At 35.9% G+C, this 16,436-nt stretch overlaps 1 protein-coding gene across 5 annotated transcripts in view; it reads left to right on the top strand.

Moving 5' to 3' along the window:
• The window catches only part of VPS13D (vacuolar protein sorting 13 homolog D), a 111,430-nt gene that overhangs the window by 24,530 nt on the left and 70,464 nt on the right, over window positions 1–16,436 (top strand). For 3 of the 5 annotated variants that reach the window (XM_072884146.1, XM_072884142.1, XM_072884144.1), the window contains exons 24-38: window positions 631–811; window positions 1,842–2,024; window positions 4,645–4,867; window positions 5,334–5,544; window positions 5,681–5,852; window positions 7,112–7,224; window positions 7,780–7,989; window positions 10,018–10,283; window positions 10,464–10,597; window positions 11,546–11,701; window positions 12,329–12,554; window positions 13,409–13,483; window positions 14,236–14,442; window positions 14,924–15,013; window positions 16,034–16,174. In XM_072884146.1, coding sequence (XP_072740247.1) covers window positions 631–811; window positions 1,842–2,024; window positions 4,645–4,867; window positions 5,334–5,544; window positions 5,681–5,852; window positions 7,112–7,224; window positions 7,780–7,989; window positions 10,018–10,283; window positions 10,464–10,597; window positions 11,546–11,701; window positions 12,329–12,554; window positions 13,409–13,483; window positions 14,236–14,442; window positions 14,924–15,013; window positions 16,034–16,174 — 2,588 coding nt within the window. The remainder of the gene's footprint in view (window positions 1–630; window positions 812–1,841; window positions 2,025–4,644; window positions 4,868–5,333; window positions 5,545–5,680; window positions 5,853–7,111; window positions 7,225–7,779; window positions 7,990–10,017; window positions 10,284–10,463; window positions 10,598–11,545; window positions 11,702–12,328; window positions 12,555–13,408; window positions 13,484–14,235; window positions 14,443–14,923; window positions 15,014–16,033; window positions 16,175–16,436) is intronic. The other 2 variants (XM_072884143.1, XM_072884145.1) reach the window with 1 other exon arrangement.

The following is a 16,436-nucleotide window of genomic DNA, read 5'->3' as shown; positions in this document are numbered from 1 at the left end:
AGTTTGTTTCTAGATAAAATAGTAGTTGTTTTTTAAAAGTTGGAAGAGGTTTTCAACTGATGAAATAGATTTTCCGTTGCTCCTTAATTTTGGAATTAAGGGTTTTCTTTTGTGATAGTGTAGTCTTGAAGTTCTTCTGCTTTGTGTAAAGCAATAGTTCTTATCCTGTGATGTTTCATGCTTTTCCACCCCCTCCTCCACCCACTAGAATTAATCAGATTAGAAATTATCCCAGTAATGTTATGGAATTAATTTCAAATGTAACAGCACACTGATTCAGAGTTGAATCTACATATTATTATGCAGTAGAGTACTTACCTTATAAGACACTGCTCAGATGTATAAAATCACCAAAGGTGTATCTGTTAGATGTGGATATTAGAGGTACATTCCAAATGCAGAATTTTCCTGTTTGCTTAATTAAAACTCAGTAGCACTTAAATATATGTAATTTAGAAATAATTAATATAAAACCAGTTTTTCATATCTATAATTGAAATATTTTTAATTTATATACTGTGATCATCAGTTAAATCCTCTATATTATTATTTTGAATGCAAAAAAATGAATAGCACTATTTGTAAAATGTAGCAAAGATAGCTAAATTTTACTTTCAACCTTTATCATAGATACGGGAGGCCAGATCCATTGCTACAGAGGGAGTGTGATATTCGTGTCACTCTACGCATGGCATCTGTTCAGTATGTACATACTCAGCGTTTCCAGGCAGAAGTGGTGTCTTTCATCCAACATTTTACTCAGCTTCAGGATGTCTTGGGGCGGCAAAGAGCAGCAATTGAAGGACAAACAGTATGTCTGGGTTTTTTCTGTTCTTTCATAGCCTACTTTTGGAAGTTGAAATGCAGTATAAAATGTATGTTAAAGCATCAACTCAGTGAGTTGAAATGAATGGGAGGTTTTAGAGTTCTGATGTTAGTGGAGATTGCTCATACTCATCTTGTACTTAAAAGACCTTATTTAGGACCATCCTGCTGCTATTTGAAAGTGTAGAATACCAGATTTGCACATTACTTAAAACTTTGTCACCTGGATCCTGCCACATGCACTGATACAGGTGTTTTCCTATCTTTGCGATGCTGGACAAAAAGGGCTCAAGATTTTATCTTGCCTTTTTCTCCACTGTTCACCAGGTAGTGGTAATACCTGAATAAGGAGAACCAAGTGAGAAGTCCTTCTGTTCTACTCAGGTGTATGTCTTTGATTGAGTGTAATGGCTGGTAGACTGAGAAAATGAGATGCTGAACTTCTACACAATAGAGTATATAAATAGTCATGACAGTCATAGCCTATTTTGCTCAAAACCTAATGTGGGAGTTGTGAATGTAGTTAATAGTAATAGCCTTGTTTAAAAAGTCGCTTCTCGTAATTGGAAGAAAGACAGTTGATACTTGCATATATTAAAATGCTTCATTGTGCATCAGTTGGGAAGTTTGAATCTGATTTTGAAACATCTGTTCTAAATTTTTTTTTTCCTTTTGCAAATAATTTTTTTCTTAAGTAATCTTTTCAGTAAGTAGTGAGCTGAGTAGTGTCTGTTATGCCTCTTAGTTCGGTGGTGACAGTGTGCTTCACTCCTGATTGCTACACCTGTTGCACAGGTGTGCGCTGTTTGCATCACAGTCCTTTTTTACCTAGCCTTTATTCTCCACCTAAAACAAGAGTTTGAGTTCTTTTTTTTTTTAATAAAATTTTATCACATCTTAATTTTGTAAATCAAGGAATAGTGTTCCTGAATTCAGTACTAATCCGTGTGAAATAATCATCCACTTCCTGTATTTTTTAAATTTTTTTTTTTTAAATTAATTTTTGCAATTCCCAGGTAAGAGATAAAGCACAGCGAGCTTCCCGAGTTCTTCTGGATATTGAGGCTGGTGCTCCTGTTCTGCTTATACCTGAAAGTTCAAAGTCCAATAGTCTTATTGTGGCTAATCTTGGAAAACTGAAAGTCAAGAACAGATTTCTGTTTGCGGGTATGCCGGGTACTTTTTCACTAAAGAACAAGGTAAGAGCATTACTTAATTTAGCAGCTTGTGGTTTTTCTACTTCTTGTGCATTTTATCTCTATATCAAAAAGGAAAATGATTCTTACATTTTACTTTATATATATATGCTTTGTACTACTAGTAGCGAAACAGTCCATGGCAGTGTGCTGGGTAGTCCTCTGGATCTGGCCTGCTGCTGATTGTACCCAGCTGCTCCCTCTGTGCCTGCACCTGGGCTTGCTTTTGGAGACCTTCAGGGCAGAGGGGAGACTGTTCTGTGGAACTCACTAGAACTGGGCTTGTTAGGAAGCAGGACCTAGCTGGGTGCACACCTGAACGTGGGAGCATAATGGGCTTTCAGCTAACCCTCTTTAGTGGCTTCTTCAACTCTTTGCGAAACAAAATTTCAAAAGCGTGAGTAGCAGAAAATGGAGATCTGTATTGGCTGAGACTTGTTGGAACACACTGGAGAACAGAACTGGTTTTAATTCTTCTTTTTTTTTCTGCTCTTAATGAGACTGAGTGTGTGTAGTTGCTTTCATTAAACCTAATGAAAGGGTTTCCAGTGAATGCTTGAACAATAAGGCTAGGTGCAGGACAGGATATAGTTGATGTTGCTGTTGAGAGGTGCAGCTACAAAATTTGGGGTAAGGAAGATCCATCTTGGATGGCTTTCTATATCTAACCTATGCAAGAAAGTGGGTAATTGTTCTGGGAACCCCCTAACCCCATTTTAAAGGGGCATAGAAATTAGGTGGACTAAATTGCTGCAGCAGTTTTGTGGTGTGTCTGTTACCTCCCTCTGATTTATACCTACCAGTGTCTTTACTGTAAGGAAACATTAGACTGTAATATTGAGTTGTCTTCTGTACTCTAGTGTGCTGATGTATTTAAAGGTTTGTAAATGGTAGATTCCTAAATTAATGTTAGAAGTTAAAAGAAAGGATGTGTGCATAGTAATTTTATTTCAACTTAAAAATACTGTGTTATGTAGCACTGTAGAAATTTGGGGGTTTGAAATGGGATCAGGTGGGATTTTGGGGGTTTGTTTTGTTTTGTTTTCATTTTTTTCTCTGTCCTATGTTTATTTTTGAGGATCTGATTTTACAAGGCAATGCATACAAGGATCCAGTTTTATTTGAGGTATTTCACATCTTTATAGAAGTGTTCAGGTGCTGCTCATTCATTAAAAAAAATGAAATTTTCTTGTGGAATTTAGCACTTTAAAAGTTCCTTTATATGTTAAAAGTAATGTTTCTGTTCTAAAGCCTCTGCTGAATTCTGTAAGAATTGGATTTAAATTTGTTGTGGTGTGCTCTTTATGCATGTCTGAGGAGCTATTAATTTGGATTTATTGCATAAATTCATAGATTTCTAGATGATGTGATGACTTTTCTTTGCATGTACTTTTCAGTCTTGTCTTTACAGTAGAAAGTTAAATGTTAATGGCTTCAAATTTTTAATCTTAAAATCCTTGATCATGGCTGCAATGAATTTTTCCAATAAATAATATTTAAAACCCACGTAAGGCAAGTAAGATTAATAATTAAAATGAGAAATGAAAGTTTATGGGTAAGGATTGTACAGTGACATCAGAAGCGAGATACAGAAAGAAGGTGGACAGTGATCGTAACAATACTGCAGTCACGGGTAAAGTGAGCAATCCCAGAGTAAGGGGCAAGTGGATCACTAAAGACAGATGATTGCTATCTGCTAGGGCATGTGAAGCTGAGTAGATTTGAAACATGAGGTTAATAAACTTAAATCAGGACAGACTACATGAACCCTGAAATTGGCTTCGGAGTATTAAGGTGGTGTGTAAACCTGTTCCACCAGACATATGTTTTTGGGAGAACAAATTCCTAATGTTGATGTGACTAATGTACTAGCGAACTATACCCTTTGCCGTTTTTTGATGCTAGACAGCATCATGAAGGTGGAAAAGATTTCCACTGGATATGTGGTGGTGGGGAAATGTCTAAAATGTTATACATCAATATGAATGAGCTTTTCTTTTTTCACCTGTGGGAATTTTAACAAGGGTAGGGATTTATTCTATCTTAAACTTAGCTACTGCAGAAAAATTTGGGGACACATTTCAGTATGATGACTGAAGTATTTAAAGTGCATAAAATGATAACTTCATGTATAGAAGTGCTTGTTCACATAGTCTAATAAAATACTAAGTTGCTGATGTGATCTTGCAGAAATAACGGCATATGTTGTTTTTATCATCTGAAGATGTTCTGAAAAACAGCTTAAATATTTAACAATCTTTATTCTACAGAAATGCTTAATATCTTGACAGTCTTACTCCTCTATTTTGTATTAATTTCATTTACATGGGGGTTTTTTTTGGTTTTGTGCAAAAACCACTGGTTTAGAATTAATTTCTCATTGAACAGATTTCACAGCTTTTTTTAAAATGTTGCTGAAATAAACTTTTTTTAAAAGAAAATGTTTTAATCTGTTAAGGTTATAGGAAAAAAGTTTGGCGGTCTTTCTACAGTAAAAGATACTGGCATTCAAATAAAATACTAGGTTTTTGACAGGAATTTGTTGCAGCTTAAACCTTGGTGTATTGGTTCCTTAGAATTTAAATTAAAAATTTATTGTTAATTACAAAATTTCTTTCATTAGCAGGATTCAGTTCAATTTTCATCTCCTGTGGGAACCCCGAAACATAGCATGAAGAAAACAACAAGTGCTGATGAATCAAAAGTAGCGATGGAAGGGTTGTTCATGAAAAAATCGTCAGGAACAAACATTTCTAGGCTGAAGAGTGAGCCTATGCTGAATACACTGAGTAAGCAACAAGGGCAACAATCAAAGCTACCTGTTGTACCAAACCCTGACAGCCCAGGTATGTGATAAATAGTAGAAACCCCTTATAGCTCTTCTTTTTCATTGTAAAATAACGCAGTGCATTTTTGCTTGTGTCTTATGTGACACTGAAAAAGTAAGGCTCTGGGTCTAAAGATGGTAGATTTAAAAAGAAATTACTTCTTGGTTTCAGGGTTGATTTTTGCAGCTTAAAAGATTAGGGAATTGTAGCTCAGTTTCTGGAAGAACAATCCTGCAATTTGGGCGTGTTTTGAGGTGCATATTGCATACATATAAGGAGTATAGTTTGACTTTAATTAAGAGTTTAGATTTACCTGTGAATGAGCTTGGTATCTGGTAGTTACAGGTATTGATAAGTGTGAATAATAATAAAAAAAATCATAATAACTTCCAGGAGAAACTAGATTTCTTTTTAAAGCAAGTTGCATTAGTTTTGTACAGATTCTTTTTTTTCTTTTTTAATGTTATCTCCTGTGCGCTTGCAGAGGATCACATCTGCCTCTTAGACTGCATTGTGGTTGATCTGCAGGACATGGACATATTTGCTGCGGAAAGATATCAGAGAGGGTATTCAAAGGCTGTGGAAGATACAAGCGTGGACTTGAGCTTTCCATCTTACTTTGTGAGGCAGACAGGAGGAAGCCTATTAACAGAACCTTTCAGACTGAAGTTACAAGTAGAGAGAAACTTAGACAAGTGAGTTTATCTAAACAGTTTCACTTTATGCTGTTGGTCTAAAGCCAGTGTTTTAGATGCCTTTTATTGTGTTTTAGAAGTATTGCCTGCTGTGTTATACCACCTTGAAATACTGAGGTGTTTTCCTTTGTTGTAGAGAGTTAAGTCATGCAGTTGCAGACATATCGATCCACGGCAATCTGTCATCAGTCCATTGCTCTCTGGATTTGAATAAGTATAAACTGATACGTGGACTGCTGGAGAACAACCTTGGGGAGCCTATAGAAGAGTTCATGAGGCCTTATGACTTGCAGGATCCAAGAATTCATGTAAGAGGAGCTATATACAGTTGAAATTCTGTCTTGAAATGTCTGGGGGTTTTGCTGATTAGGCTAAATATCTGTTATTTTCTTGTAGTTTACCAGGTGGATTGGTATATTAAAAAAAATAATAATAATAAAAAAATTTAGGTAGACAGACAGCAAAGGAACCTTTTTGTCTGTAGATACTCCTGTGAATTCAGGTTTGTCTCAGCTTACCGTTGTGGCTTGCTCTTACGATTGCTTCATGTTTCCGAGATTCTAACCTTCAGAAGGGACGTGTGAGAAACAGCCATCATTGCTTGTATCTGTTAGTTCATTTTGGGTCTGCTGAAATGTATCAGTGGGGAAGAGTTAAATCTACAAAAACTCTACTTTTTTTTTCTCCCCCCCAAAGTATTTAAGCTGAGCTGCTATTGCAGTATATTACTGGTACATTAACAAGCTTAAGATTTTTCCATTTGAGTGGAGCTTTTTGGAAGGACATGAAGATTATCCTGTAATCACATGCAGGGCGATGATTCCTTTCCCATGGTGTCCCAAGTGATAAAAGCTTTAGAGCTGAGCTTTTTTCTTTTTTTTTTTCTTTTTTTTCTTTAAGCAGATTCTCAAGTATTGCCTGTTTGGCTGTTGTCAAACACTATCCTTTCAGGAAGAATGTGGGCAGCACCTGGAAATAATCAATATTTATCCTTATTACTGGGAAGGGAAGTTGTTGAATACCATGTTTTCTCTTGATCTTGTGGGGCTTCTAAGCATTGTCTATGTTGCATGACTAATCTTTGCTTAAGAAGCAAATGTGACCACAGCAGGGCGAAAAATTGCTAGGAAGCATCTAGGATTCTCTTTAGGATCAGAGGAAAGAATGGGTAACGTTCTCCTAATACAAGTATGCTCTTCATGTCAGGCTTTTCACCTAAAGCTATTTAAAAAAAAAAAGTTTCAGAAACTACAAACCTGATTTAATAATAGAAGTTACCTGAAACAGTTTGAAAGAATTGTTGGCTGTTTGGTTTTTTGGGAGGATGACAACAGCAACATTTTGGTTGAGAACAAAGAAGCTATAGAACAGTAGAGTGAAAATGGTTAATAGACATTTTTCAAGTTGAAAGCTGCACTGTTGCGAAACGTAACTTTTTTGCCCAGCAATGGTTAATGAAACTCTGAAGGAGAAACACAACAGCTCTTTGCATTTGTCTGAAATAAAATTCAGGAATGAAAGTTAAACAGGTGCTCTTATAAAGAATGTTGGTGTTTTCCACTTTCAGACAGTTTTGAGTGGAGAAGTGTATACTTCTATGTCGTTCCTCATTGACATGGTTAATGTGAGTCTGGAACTGATGGATCCAAAAGGAAAAGATGGATGCACCTCTTTAGCCAGGTATGAATTTTGTTTTGTTACTGAATACCTTATCCTAAATTCTGTGCTCATCTGAGAGATTATAGGACAGGAATTAGCATAATACATGAAATTATGGGTTAATAATGCAATGAAATATAATTTCTTAATTAGAGTCCAAATTGAGCATTTCAGCTGATCTGAAAGATGAAAGGGAATGACACTGTTCAAAAGGTACCATCTGTGTCTTTCAAGTTGTCCTTGAAATCACAGTTGAGTAATCAGTTCACTTGCCCAAGACAAATGGTGTTCTAATTAAGAAAATGTTGAGAGGTAATTGTAAAAAAAACAGATTTCTGCTATGTTGTTTTAGTTTTTTGTTAATCCAGAAGTTTCTGTATCACTGGAAAATATTATTACATACAGTATAGATCTACTTTCTATCTCTGTGACATGAGATGTGATTATAATTGTTTAGAAAATGTGTAAATAAAAGATACCAGCAGTATACTATGCATACTTTTAAAAGAAGTGGCTTCTAGAAATAAATGAGCTACAAGACTCTTAAATGTATTGCTTTGCTTTTTATTCTCCTAGGTTTGATTTTAAGAAATCCAAGTTGCTTTTTGAAAGCTCTTCAAATGGAACAAAGTCTGTAAATTTGGTTTCTCATTCCATGATGGCATTTGACACACGTTATGCTGGACAGAAGTCTGCTGTAGGCACGCCCAATGTGTTCAATTGCATCTTTCAGTCATCAAAGAATACTAGTAGTCCAGGAGCAATCCAGATTGAATTGCACTTCAGGTTGGTAATTCTGGGGTTGGTTTGTTTGTTTGTTTGTTTTTAATAATGACATAGTCGACCAGGATTGTCTTGTTTTTAGTACAGCTGTTATTAATGTAGATAAACTTGCTGGCATTGTATTTAGATGTGAAGACATTTTTGGGGTGGTCAGTGATGCTTGATAGATTGAAATCTGCAGTTATTAATTAACTGAAGGTTGTTGGATTCCCCCCCATTGTTGCAATAAAAGAAATTTCGGTTTGAATGTGTAATGTATTGGATGACGTTCTGGCCTACTAAAATCAGTAGTGCTTGAAGCTTGCTAAGTCTGGCCTATCACTTGTATGTTTGCATAAAACCGTATTGTAGAATTTTTAATATATGTTGCACAAAAGCTGTTTTCCAGTAGGTGTCACACTTGCCTTTCTGAGAGAATCAAATAAATACAGAAATGGCACCTCTTTCAAAAAACAATCTCCACATTCTCTTCTGTATTCTATCCTACCCTGTTTATTTTTCCTTGTCCAAACCTCTTGGAATGCTTAAAGGCATCACAGTGGATATCTGTTTCGTTCTCATTTCATATTGACGACGGGAGTATAAAGTATAATGTCAGTATTTACCTGTATCAGCATGGTGTTTTGTTGAGGGATGTTAACTAACAAGAAAGATGGTGAAGTGAGATGACTAGCGATGTTGCTTTCACTTTTGATCAGGCTGACTGACCAAACTCAGCTTTCTAACTCTTTTATAAGTATGATACCTTTTGAAGCAGTTGCAGGAGTAATGTAGAAAAAGATCTGTGGACTGTTTTAGTCCAACAGCAAATCTTGAAGACATTTGTTCATAAAAAACAAACAAACAAACTTCAGGCAATCGAGAGAAATTTGTTGTATAGATTTGGATAATGCATGATGGTTTTAAGTACTTAATAAGTTTGTGTTCAGAAAGACAACCAGATTTTGATTTGAATAAAAACTAAAATGCCACGGGATTTACCAAGGCGGGGGGGACAGGAAGGTTTTCATGTAACTGTTGATCCAGTATCTGCCTAGATTGGAGGTTAGTTTGCACAGCATAGCCTAATCTGGTTTATGAGTGATAGTTTCAGGAATTTTGTTCCCAACTGTTGTGCTTTTAAATTTTAGCCACATAAGCATGTGTTATGTTTTTACTGGTGAGAGCATCCTTGGCACTAGATGTAAGCTTTTGCAGAGCTCAATGATAGTGTTATACTGGCTCGTGCCTTTTGGAAATATCCTGGAGAGCCAGGGAGGGTTAAAGGCTTTTACTATTGGAAGCAATGCAGGCAGGCTGCTTCTCACAAAGGAGTTACAGTTCTTTAGAGATTTTATAGTTCAGAATGTGTTGGATATAAAATTGTTTCATGGTATTTAAGCACATAGATTATTTTCCAGTTAGCATGACCAAATATAATTGGTATTCCAGATCATGAAGCCAAACACTTTTATCCCTCCTAGCCAGATATTTAAAATGTGATCCTAAAAGTTCAGTAAGGCTAGCATTTTTTCTAAATGACAGAGAAGCTTCCTGTGCTGCAAAATGCTGTCAGAGTGTGAGAGGAAACACATTGAATGTCTAATCTGAGGGTTATGGAGCCAGGTCTAAATTTCACACGTGGTACGTTAGGTTTGATACTGAACAGATGTAAAATAATAATAAAAAGATCCATTTTAAAATTTGAGACTTTGCAAATTAGTATCAATAAAGTAAATGTATTAAAGGAGCTTTTATAAGTTAATTTCTTGTTGCATAGATTTTTTCAATTCATCTTTTGTGTCACTACAGCTTAGAATTCATGCAGTTAAGATCTGTGGGGTTTCTGTGGGTACAGCAGCTTGATGAAATTCAATCTATTTAAATATATATACATATATATGTATTTTAAAGGCCAGACACTCTGTAAACTAAGTGTATCCATGTAAAGTTCCATATAGTTCTTATGTGTTAGATACTGATAGTTTTCTGCATAATTTTAAATATACGCAAGACTTAAAGTTCATATGTATGCTTCTCTCTTCTTAAAAGGTCTACTAAGGATTCCTCCAGTTTCACAGTTGTTCTGAACAATCTTCGTGTATTTCTAATATTTGACTGGTTGTTACTTGTTCATGACTTTTTATATACTCCTGGAGACAGCAAAAAGCGAGAAAATCACCCTTCTTCCCGGCAACGCACTTATAGCAGTGAAACAGCTGTAGTTCCAAAAACAGTGAAAAGTGGAGTAGTTACAAAACGTTCATCGCTACGTGTGTCTACAGAAAAACAGCTGGAAGTTAAGGTTAACGTGACAGGTAAGTGTATTCTTCTCTGGTGCTTTTTTAGGAGCTTTTCTGATTAAAAGCTATGTTGGGCTAGTGGAAAAAAAAGGTCCTTTAAAGGACAGAAAATCAAGAAACCTGCTACAAATGCTTAAAATACCTTAATGGTATTTCCAATTGCCTTGTTTATATTTGTCATTTTGTTTTGTTAAGGAACTGAATTTGTGGTTGTTGAAGACATGTCTTGTTTCGATACCAATGCAATTATTTTGAAGGGGACTACTGTTCTCACTTACAAGCCCAAGTTGTTAGATCGTCCTTTCTCTGGTAGTTTGTTTGGCATTGAGGTAAGAAGAAATAAATTTGCTTTTGTAAAACATGTAAAATTAGAGAAGCTTGTGAAGATACTTTACTATAAATATATATACAACAGGAGTAGTCCACAGATGATTTTTGAAGATTGTTAGTTCCTCATCAAATGCTTTCATTCTCCAGCAGTTTTATGAATGGTTTTATATTGTTCCTGTTAAGACATTGAAACACTTGACTATAATCTCAAAATATTGTTAGTTACTAACCTAGCTTCCAGCCATAAACTGGCAAATTAATTGAAAGCTGAGAAGTGACTGGGTAGACAGAAGTTCACGTGGTCAGCAAAGGCCTGCAAGCTGTAGTCATAACTGACTTGAGGTGAACAAGCAGTATCAGGCCATTGGAACATGCAGGTAGGGGGTCTTTTGCGAGTAGGAATTTTGAGTATGTAAAGTGATCCTTGCATCTTCTTCAGCAGAGCAGGACCACAGCTGGAGTGCTGTGGCCTCCAGTCTTGGGGAAACAGAGCTGAAGAAGCTCTGAACAATTGAGAGGAGAGCAACAAAAACACTCAGAATTGAGGGGTACATAATATATTGGGAAAGTTTAAAAGAACTTGCTCAGAAGAACAGGCTGTGCAGAGATGTGGTAAATCCTAAACGGTTATTGTAGACCGAAGAACAAAGTGTTTTCCACATCTGTGGTAGGAGGAGTAGTAGAGTTAAGCTTAGCAGTAAAGGGAATATTTGGTTGCATATCAGAATCTCTTTTCCTGAATTTACGGCATAGCTGGGCACTGGAATAAATTGTCTGGAAAGATTTTGAAATCTCTGCTGTCTTAAAGTTGACAAAGGAATTATCTGTAGGGAACAGTTTGACTATAGTTCATGTTTTGTGATAGAGAGTCAGTCTTTGATTTAGAGGGTCTTGCCAGGCCTGTTCCCTTGGTTCCTAATTCTTTTAAAACCATTTTTAATTTTTAGGTTTTTTCATGCCGGTTAGGAAATGAGCAAGAGACCGCACTGTCAATTATTGATCCAGTACAAATTCAGATGGAGCTTGTTGGGAATGCTTCCTACCCAAGTGGTTCAGGACTGTTGGATGCTTTCAATAGTGAGGATTTTCCTCCTATTCTAGAGGTAATATTAAAGGCCTGAATAAAACTATATGCAGTAGAGAATACTAGATCATGATCTTGCACAGATTTTTTTAATGCCCAAGGATTCAGTAGAATACTTTCAAATGAGTAAGAAAAGAATAAGATAAATTTTTCCTGAAGTGGAAAAGGCAAAGAAACAAGCATGCAGAAAGTGGTCCTAGTGGTAACAAAGGATTTATTTCTGGGATATACTATAGAGATTAATAGTGGGGGAAAAAAGTGGGCTGATAATGTAGACGTGTTAGATAGTTACTAATAACTGAAAGAAAAAGGTTTATTTTCTGTATCTCGTTAGTGTTTATTAGAGGGGAAATCTGTTTAGAGACTTCTTTTTACCCTTATACCAAAGGAAATTTTTTTTCTTGATATATGCTTTTAATGCATAATACATACTGCGTATAGATATAATCTATAATGCTTTTAATGGTTTTTAGTAAATAATAACAAGTTTGGTAATTTTAGTACTGGAGCTTTAAAACAATGTGGTCATCATATTTTAATATTAAATTTTGTCTTCCTTTGGGAAAAGCTTTGTTAATATCCAAAGTATACAAGAAAAATATGTGGGAAAGGGTAACTGAATCTTATTTTTTAATTTTTCCTTTAGATTCAGTTGCAAGCGCTGGATATCAGACTGTCATACAATGATGTTCAACTGTTCTTGGCAATTGCAAAGTCAATTCCTCAACAGACTAGTGCAGCTATGCCTGACTCGACTGTATCGATTGCTGAAAATACTGCTAATCCTTCTAGTTTGGCACTGGTGAATGAGAATTCCTCCTTGACACATGAAAACAGAGAGATATCCAAACGTGTGTTGGATCCTGTTCTTGGTATGTTTTTAACTGTTGGAGTGAAGCCATTTTTAATATCTAAAGAAGGTTTCTGCAGTGTGAAGCTAGATTATACGCTAACCACAAAATATGTTGATATCTGCATCACGTAAAACCCTTAATTGATTTGAATTATCTGATGATGGCATTATACTGATGATACTATAAAAAAAAAAGTAGATTTGTTTTTGGTTTTTTCTGCTTGTAGTATGACAGTGGGTTGTTTTATAGTAAGTTTTATTTAGCATTGCTTGTCGTTGTAAATCATCATGATAGAGTACTTAGGTAGCCAACTTTTAAAGGAGGAGAGGGTCAATCTCTTCAAACTCATTAAACTGATAGTGAAATGGAAAGCATCATAATTGCCAGTTATCTCTTCATATCTAGCAATCTTTTGTTTTGGTGACATTGCTTTTTTACAAACTAAAAATTGTGTGTGGTCGGAACCGCTGCCTGACAACAATGAGGAAATACACACTAGTGAAAAAGGCTTTTTTCTCTGCTACTGCAGTTGAGAGCCTTGTGGGAGTTCAAAGTAAATAAGTAATTGTGTTCTGAATGAAGGGTTGGTTTAAAAAAAAAAAAACTTAGTCCCAACTGAAATTCATGGAGTACGTTGGCTTCCTGTAGGAGAATAAAAATAGCCCATATATTCGAGAATGTAAACATTATGGGTTGGGGGGTTGCTTTTCGGGTTTGTTTTGTAAAAGCAGTGCCGAATCATATGCTTTTTCTACAGTTGCAATCTTAAAGAAACAAAACCCCATTTTTCATACAGATATCTCTTAATTTTAGAAATGAAAACAAGTAGGTAACTGTCAAGGGTTTATGGTTGATTAACTGTTCAATTACAGAGGTACAGCTGGCTCGCCTCCAGGAGTTGGGATTCAGTATGGAAGATTGTCGTAAAGCTCTTTTGATCTGCCAAGGTAACCTCAAATATTCTTAGCTGGCCTTGCAGATTGTTCGTATTACCTAGCTTCCGATTAAGTAAAAACTTTCAGGCTGTGAGGTAGCTGATGCACAGGCAGTACTTCTCTTCTTTCCTTTGGCTCTGTGTTGGCATATAATCTTAAGCATTCTCATTTTTCTGTTCTACTACTGTGTAGAACCCACTCCCCAAAGATTCTTCTTCCCTTTTGGGATGTCATGTGTGGGGTGTTTGAGTGCATTTTTGTTTGGGGGTTTGGGTTGGTTCGTTGGTGGTTTTTTGTTTTGTTTTGTTTTTTCCTTTTATGGTATACCCATTTCTTGCTATTATCCATCTCTTTCTCTTTAGAGTACGTCTTTTCGTCTCTCCCTCTTTGAATCATGTATTTTACCTACTTCTACATGCAATACATGAAAAGAAGATGAAGCTTTAACACAAGTGATTCTTTTTCTTTAGCACTGTCATGTTTCCTACCTTATTTAGAGGCATTCATGGTATTAATATAGATTTATATTACATTGCCACTTGGTTTGCAAACTTCAAAACACATTTCTTATTCTTAGAAAATACCAATGTATTTATAATCTTCTCATATTTATGTTATTAAATAGAACACATTCAAGGTACTGTTGGTGTCTTGCTATACTTCTTAAGAGAGAGGGAATTAGTTTGCTTCCATATGTTTTTTAAATAAGTACATTTCATTGAGAAAGTAGATGATGATTGACTGGTGGTTTGGTTTTATCTAAGGTGACTTGAAAAAAGCAGCGAGTTGGTTATTTAAGAATGCTGAACCTTTGAAATCGGTTTCCCTGACCTCTTCTGGTCGAGATAGCCAGGGGATTGTGCCTTTTCAGTTCATCTCTGGAGTGGAAATAAAAGCAGAAAGTATATGCATTTGCTTTATTGATGACTGCATGGACTGTGATGTTCCCCTTGCTGAGTTAACCTTTTCAGGTTGGTATCTTGTTTTGCTGAGTGATTTACATAAAATTACTGTCAGTTACTGTGTATGTTCAGCACCATGCTCATTTCTTAGGACTTGTGAAATTTCAGCTGATGGTGTTTCGGTGGTGGTGGTGGTGGTTGTTGTGTGGGGTTTGGGTTTTTTGGGGGTTCTTTTTTTAGTTTTTTTTTTAGGTTTTGTTTGTTTTAAGTTTTGTTTCTAAGATTATGGTCTTTGTAGGGTTAAGATTCTGGTTTCCCCTTAATACATCACATAACAAATGGAATCTGTCCTGAACAGAACCCTAGGGAGGCTCTGTGTTGTAAAGCATGGCTGTCTATAAATGTTATTTGAAAAGTATTTACGATATGCTTTTTGTACCATTTCAATTTATAAGACAAGACAAAACCTTCTATTGCTTACTTAACAGTTCACAAAATCAGGAAACTTGATTGTTTTGCATTAGTATAACATTCACTTTTTTTTTTGCAGGTTTGAATTTTCTCCAACATTTGAGAGCCAACCCTGAAGGCTACGCTCATTTTACCCTCTCTGGAGATTATTACAATCGTGAGCTTTCAGGTGAAATACTGGCGGGTTTGTTGTTTCTTTATGTTCAGGAAAACAGCCTTGCCTACTACAGTAGCCTGAAATTCACCCAACGTGAAATGCATATAAGGGAGTGTAAAAGGTTGACTTTTGTGATCGTGTGTATGTGTATGCGACAACATTTGATCCCAGACAAGATATCCTAACTGGTATTGGATGGAGGGATGTGGAAAGTAGAGAGATTGCTGATATGAAAGTTTCATTGAAGTTTGCAAATGTAATTGCATAAAAAGGTTATCTAAGACCATGACAGTTACGTAACTTGCTGTCTCTGTATTCACTTCTCTTTTTTTAGTATTGAATTGTTTTGATGCATTCAATTTGTTATTTATTTCAGGGAGGAAAAGTGCATGAGGGTAGGCGGTTAGGCTGAAGACAATGGATTAACATAAGAACACCATCATAATTTATACTTTAGATATAAAAAAGCAAGTTATGCCTCAATACAGGTCAGCCACTGACAAAAGACATAATCTAGTTGTGTGTTTTCTCTGAATTGAGAAACTAAATTTTCAGTTATAAAATTGGTGGCCACAACCTCAGGAATTACCTGTCAATAACAAGGTAGTGTTTTTGTTTTTTAAAAATAGGTAAGGTGGGGTTTTTTTAAATAGCTTTTAGACCTTTGTCTTTTGTGATACTGAATAGCAGGCCAACTTATGGTGTGAAACTAATTTTCAAAACTATTTCAGAGAACTTAGGTCCAGCTAACTTCAATATGAATCTGTAATTGCCTTCTAATGCTTTCCTTGGAATTAAGATATTTCTGCAAGGCCCTATGTAGAGTATACACTGCTTCAAATGGAGGAGCTGGAGCAACTTTGTATTAGCTAGTAAATTACATCTGTAGGCTTACAAGTTCATCTTGAACGCAGATTGAAAGTAAAGGATCTCATTATTAAAGTTGCATTATTAAATACTTAGGTATGTAAACAGCATTTCAATGTGGCCTTCAAATGTGTAATACACGTGACATTTTCTGTTTGTTCTCAGGCTGGGAGCCATTTATTGAGCCATGGCCGTGTTCAGTTTCTTGGCAACAGCAAGCTTCGAGCCGCCTCCACCCTTCCCGACTGAAGCTGGAAGTAAAGGCTAAACGCCGTTTGGATATAAACATTACGTCTGTCTTCATAGGTATGTAGGAGCATTCTCTGAGAGCATCATTATACAGTCTAATTTTCACCGTACTGAAAATGACAGACATTTCTAATTGAGTCCTGCTGGGGTCCCATAGAAGGAGAGAGGGAGTTTTGGCACAAGTCCCTAGATATGTCACATGATATTGTACACAGGTGTCCATTTAGGCAGCCTGTATTTTATCAGATACTGTGAAAGTGTAAAGACATGAGCTACATATTTTAGAGGTTAGTAGGAATTTTTTCTCTGGTCATATGAA

Source organism: Ciconia boyciana, chromosome 19 (genome assembly GCF_034638445.1).
Source record: "Ciconia boyciana chromosome 19, ASM3463844v1, whole genome shotgun sequence".
Lineage (NCBI taxonomy): Eukaryota > Metazoa > Chordata > Aves > Ciconiiformes > Ciconiidae > Ciconia > Ciconia boyciana.
Note: the sequence above shows the minus strand (reverse complement) of the source record. Positions and strands in the feature narration are given on the sequence as shown.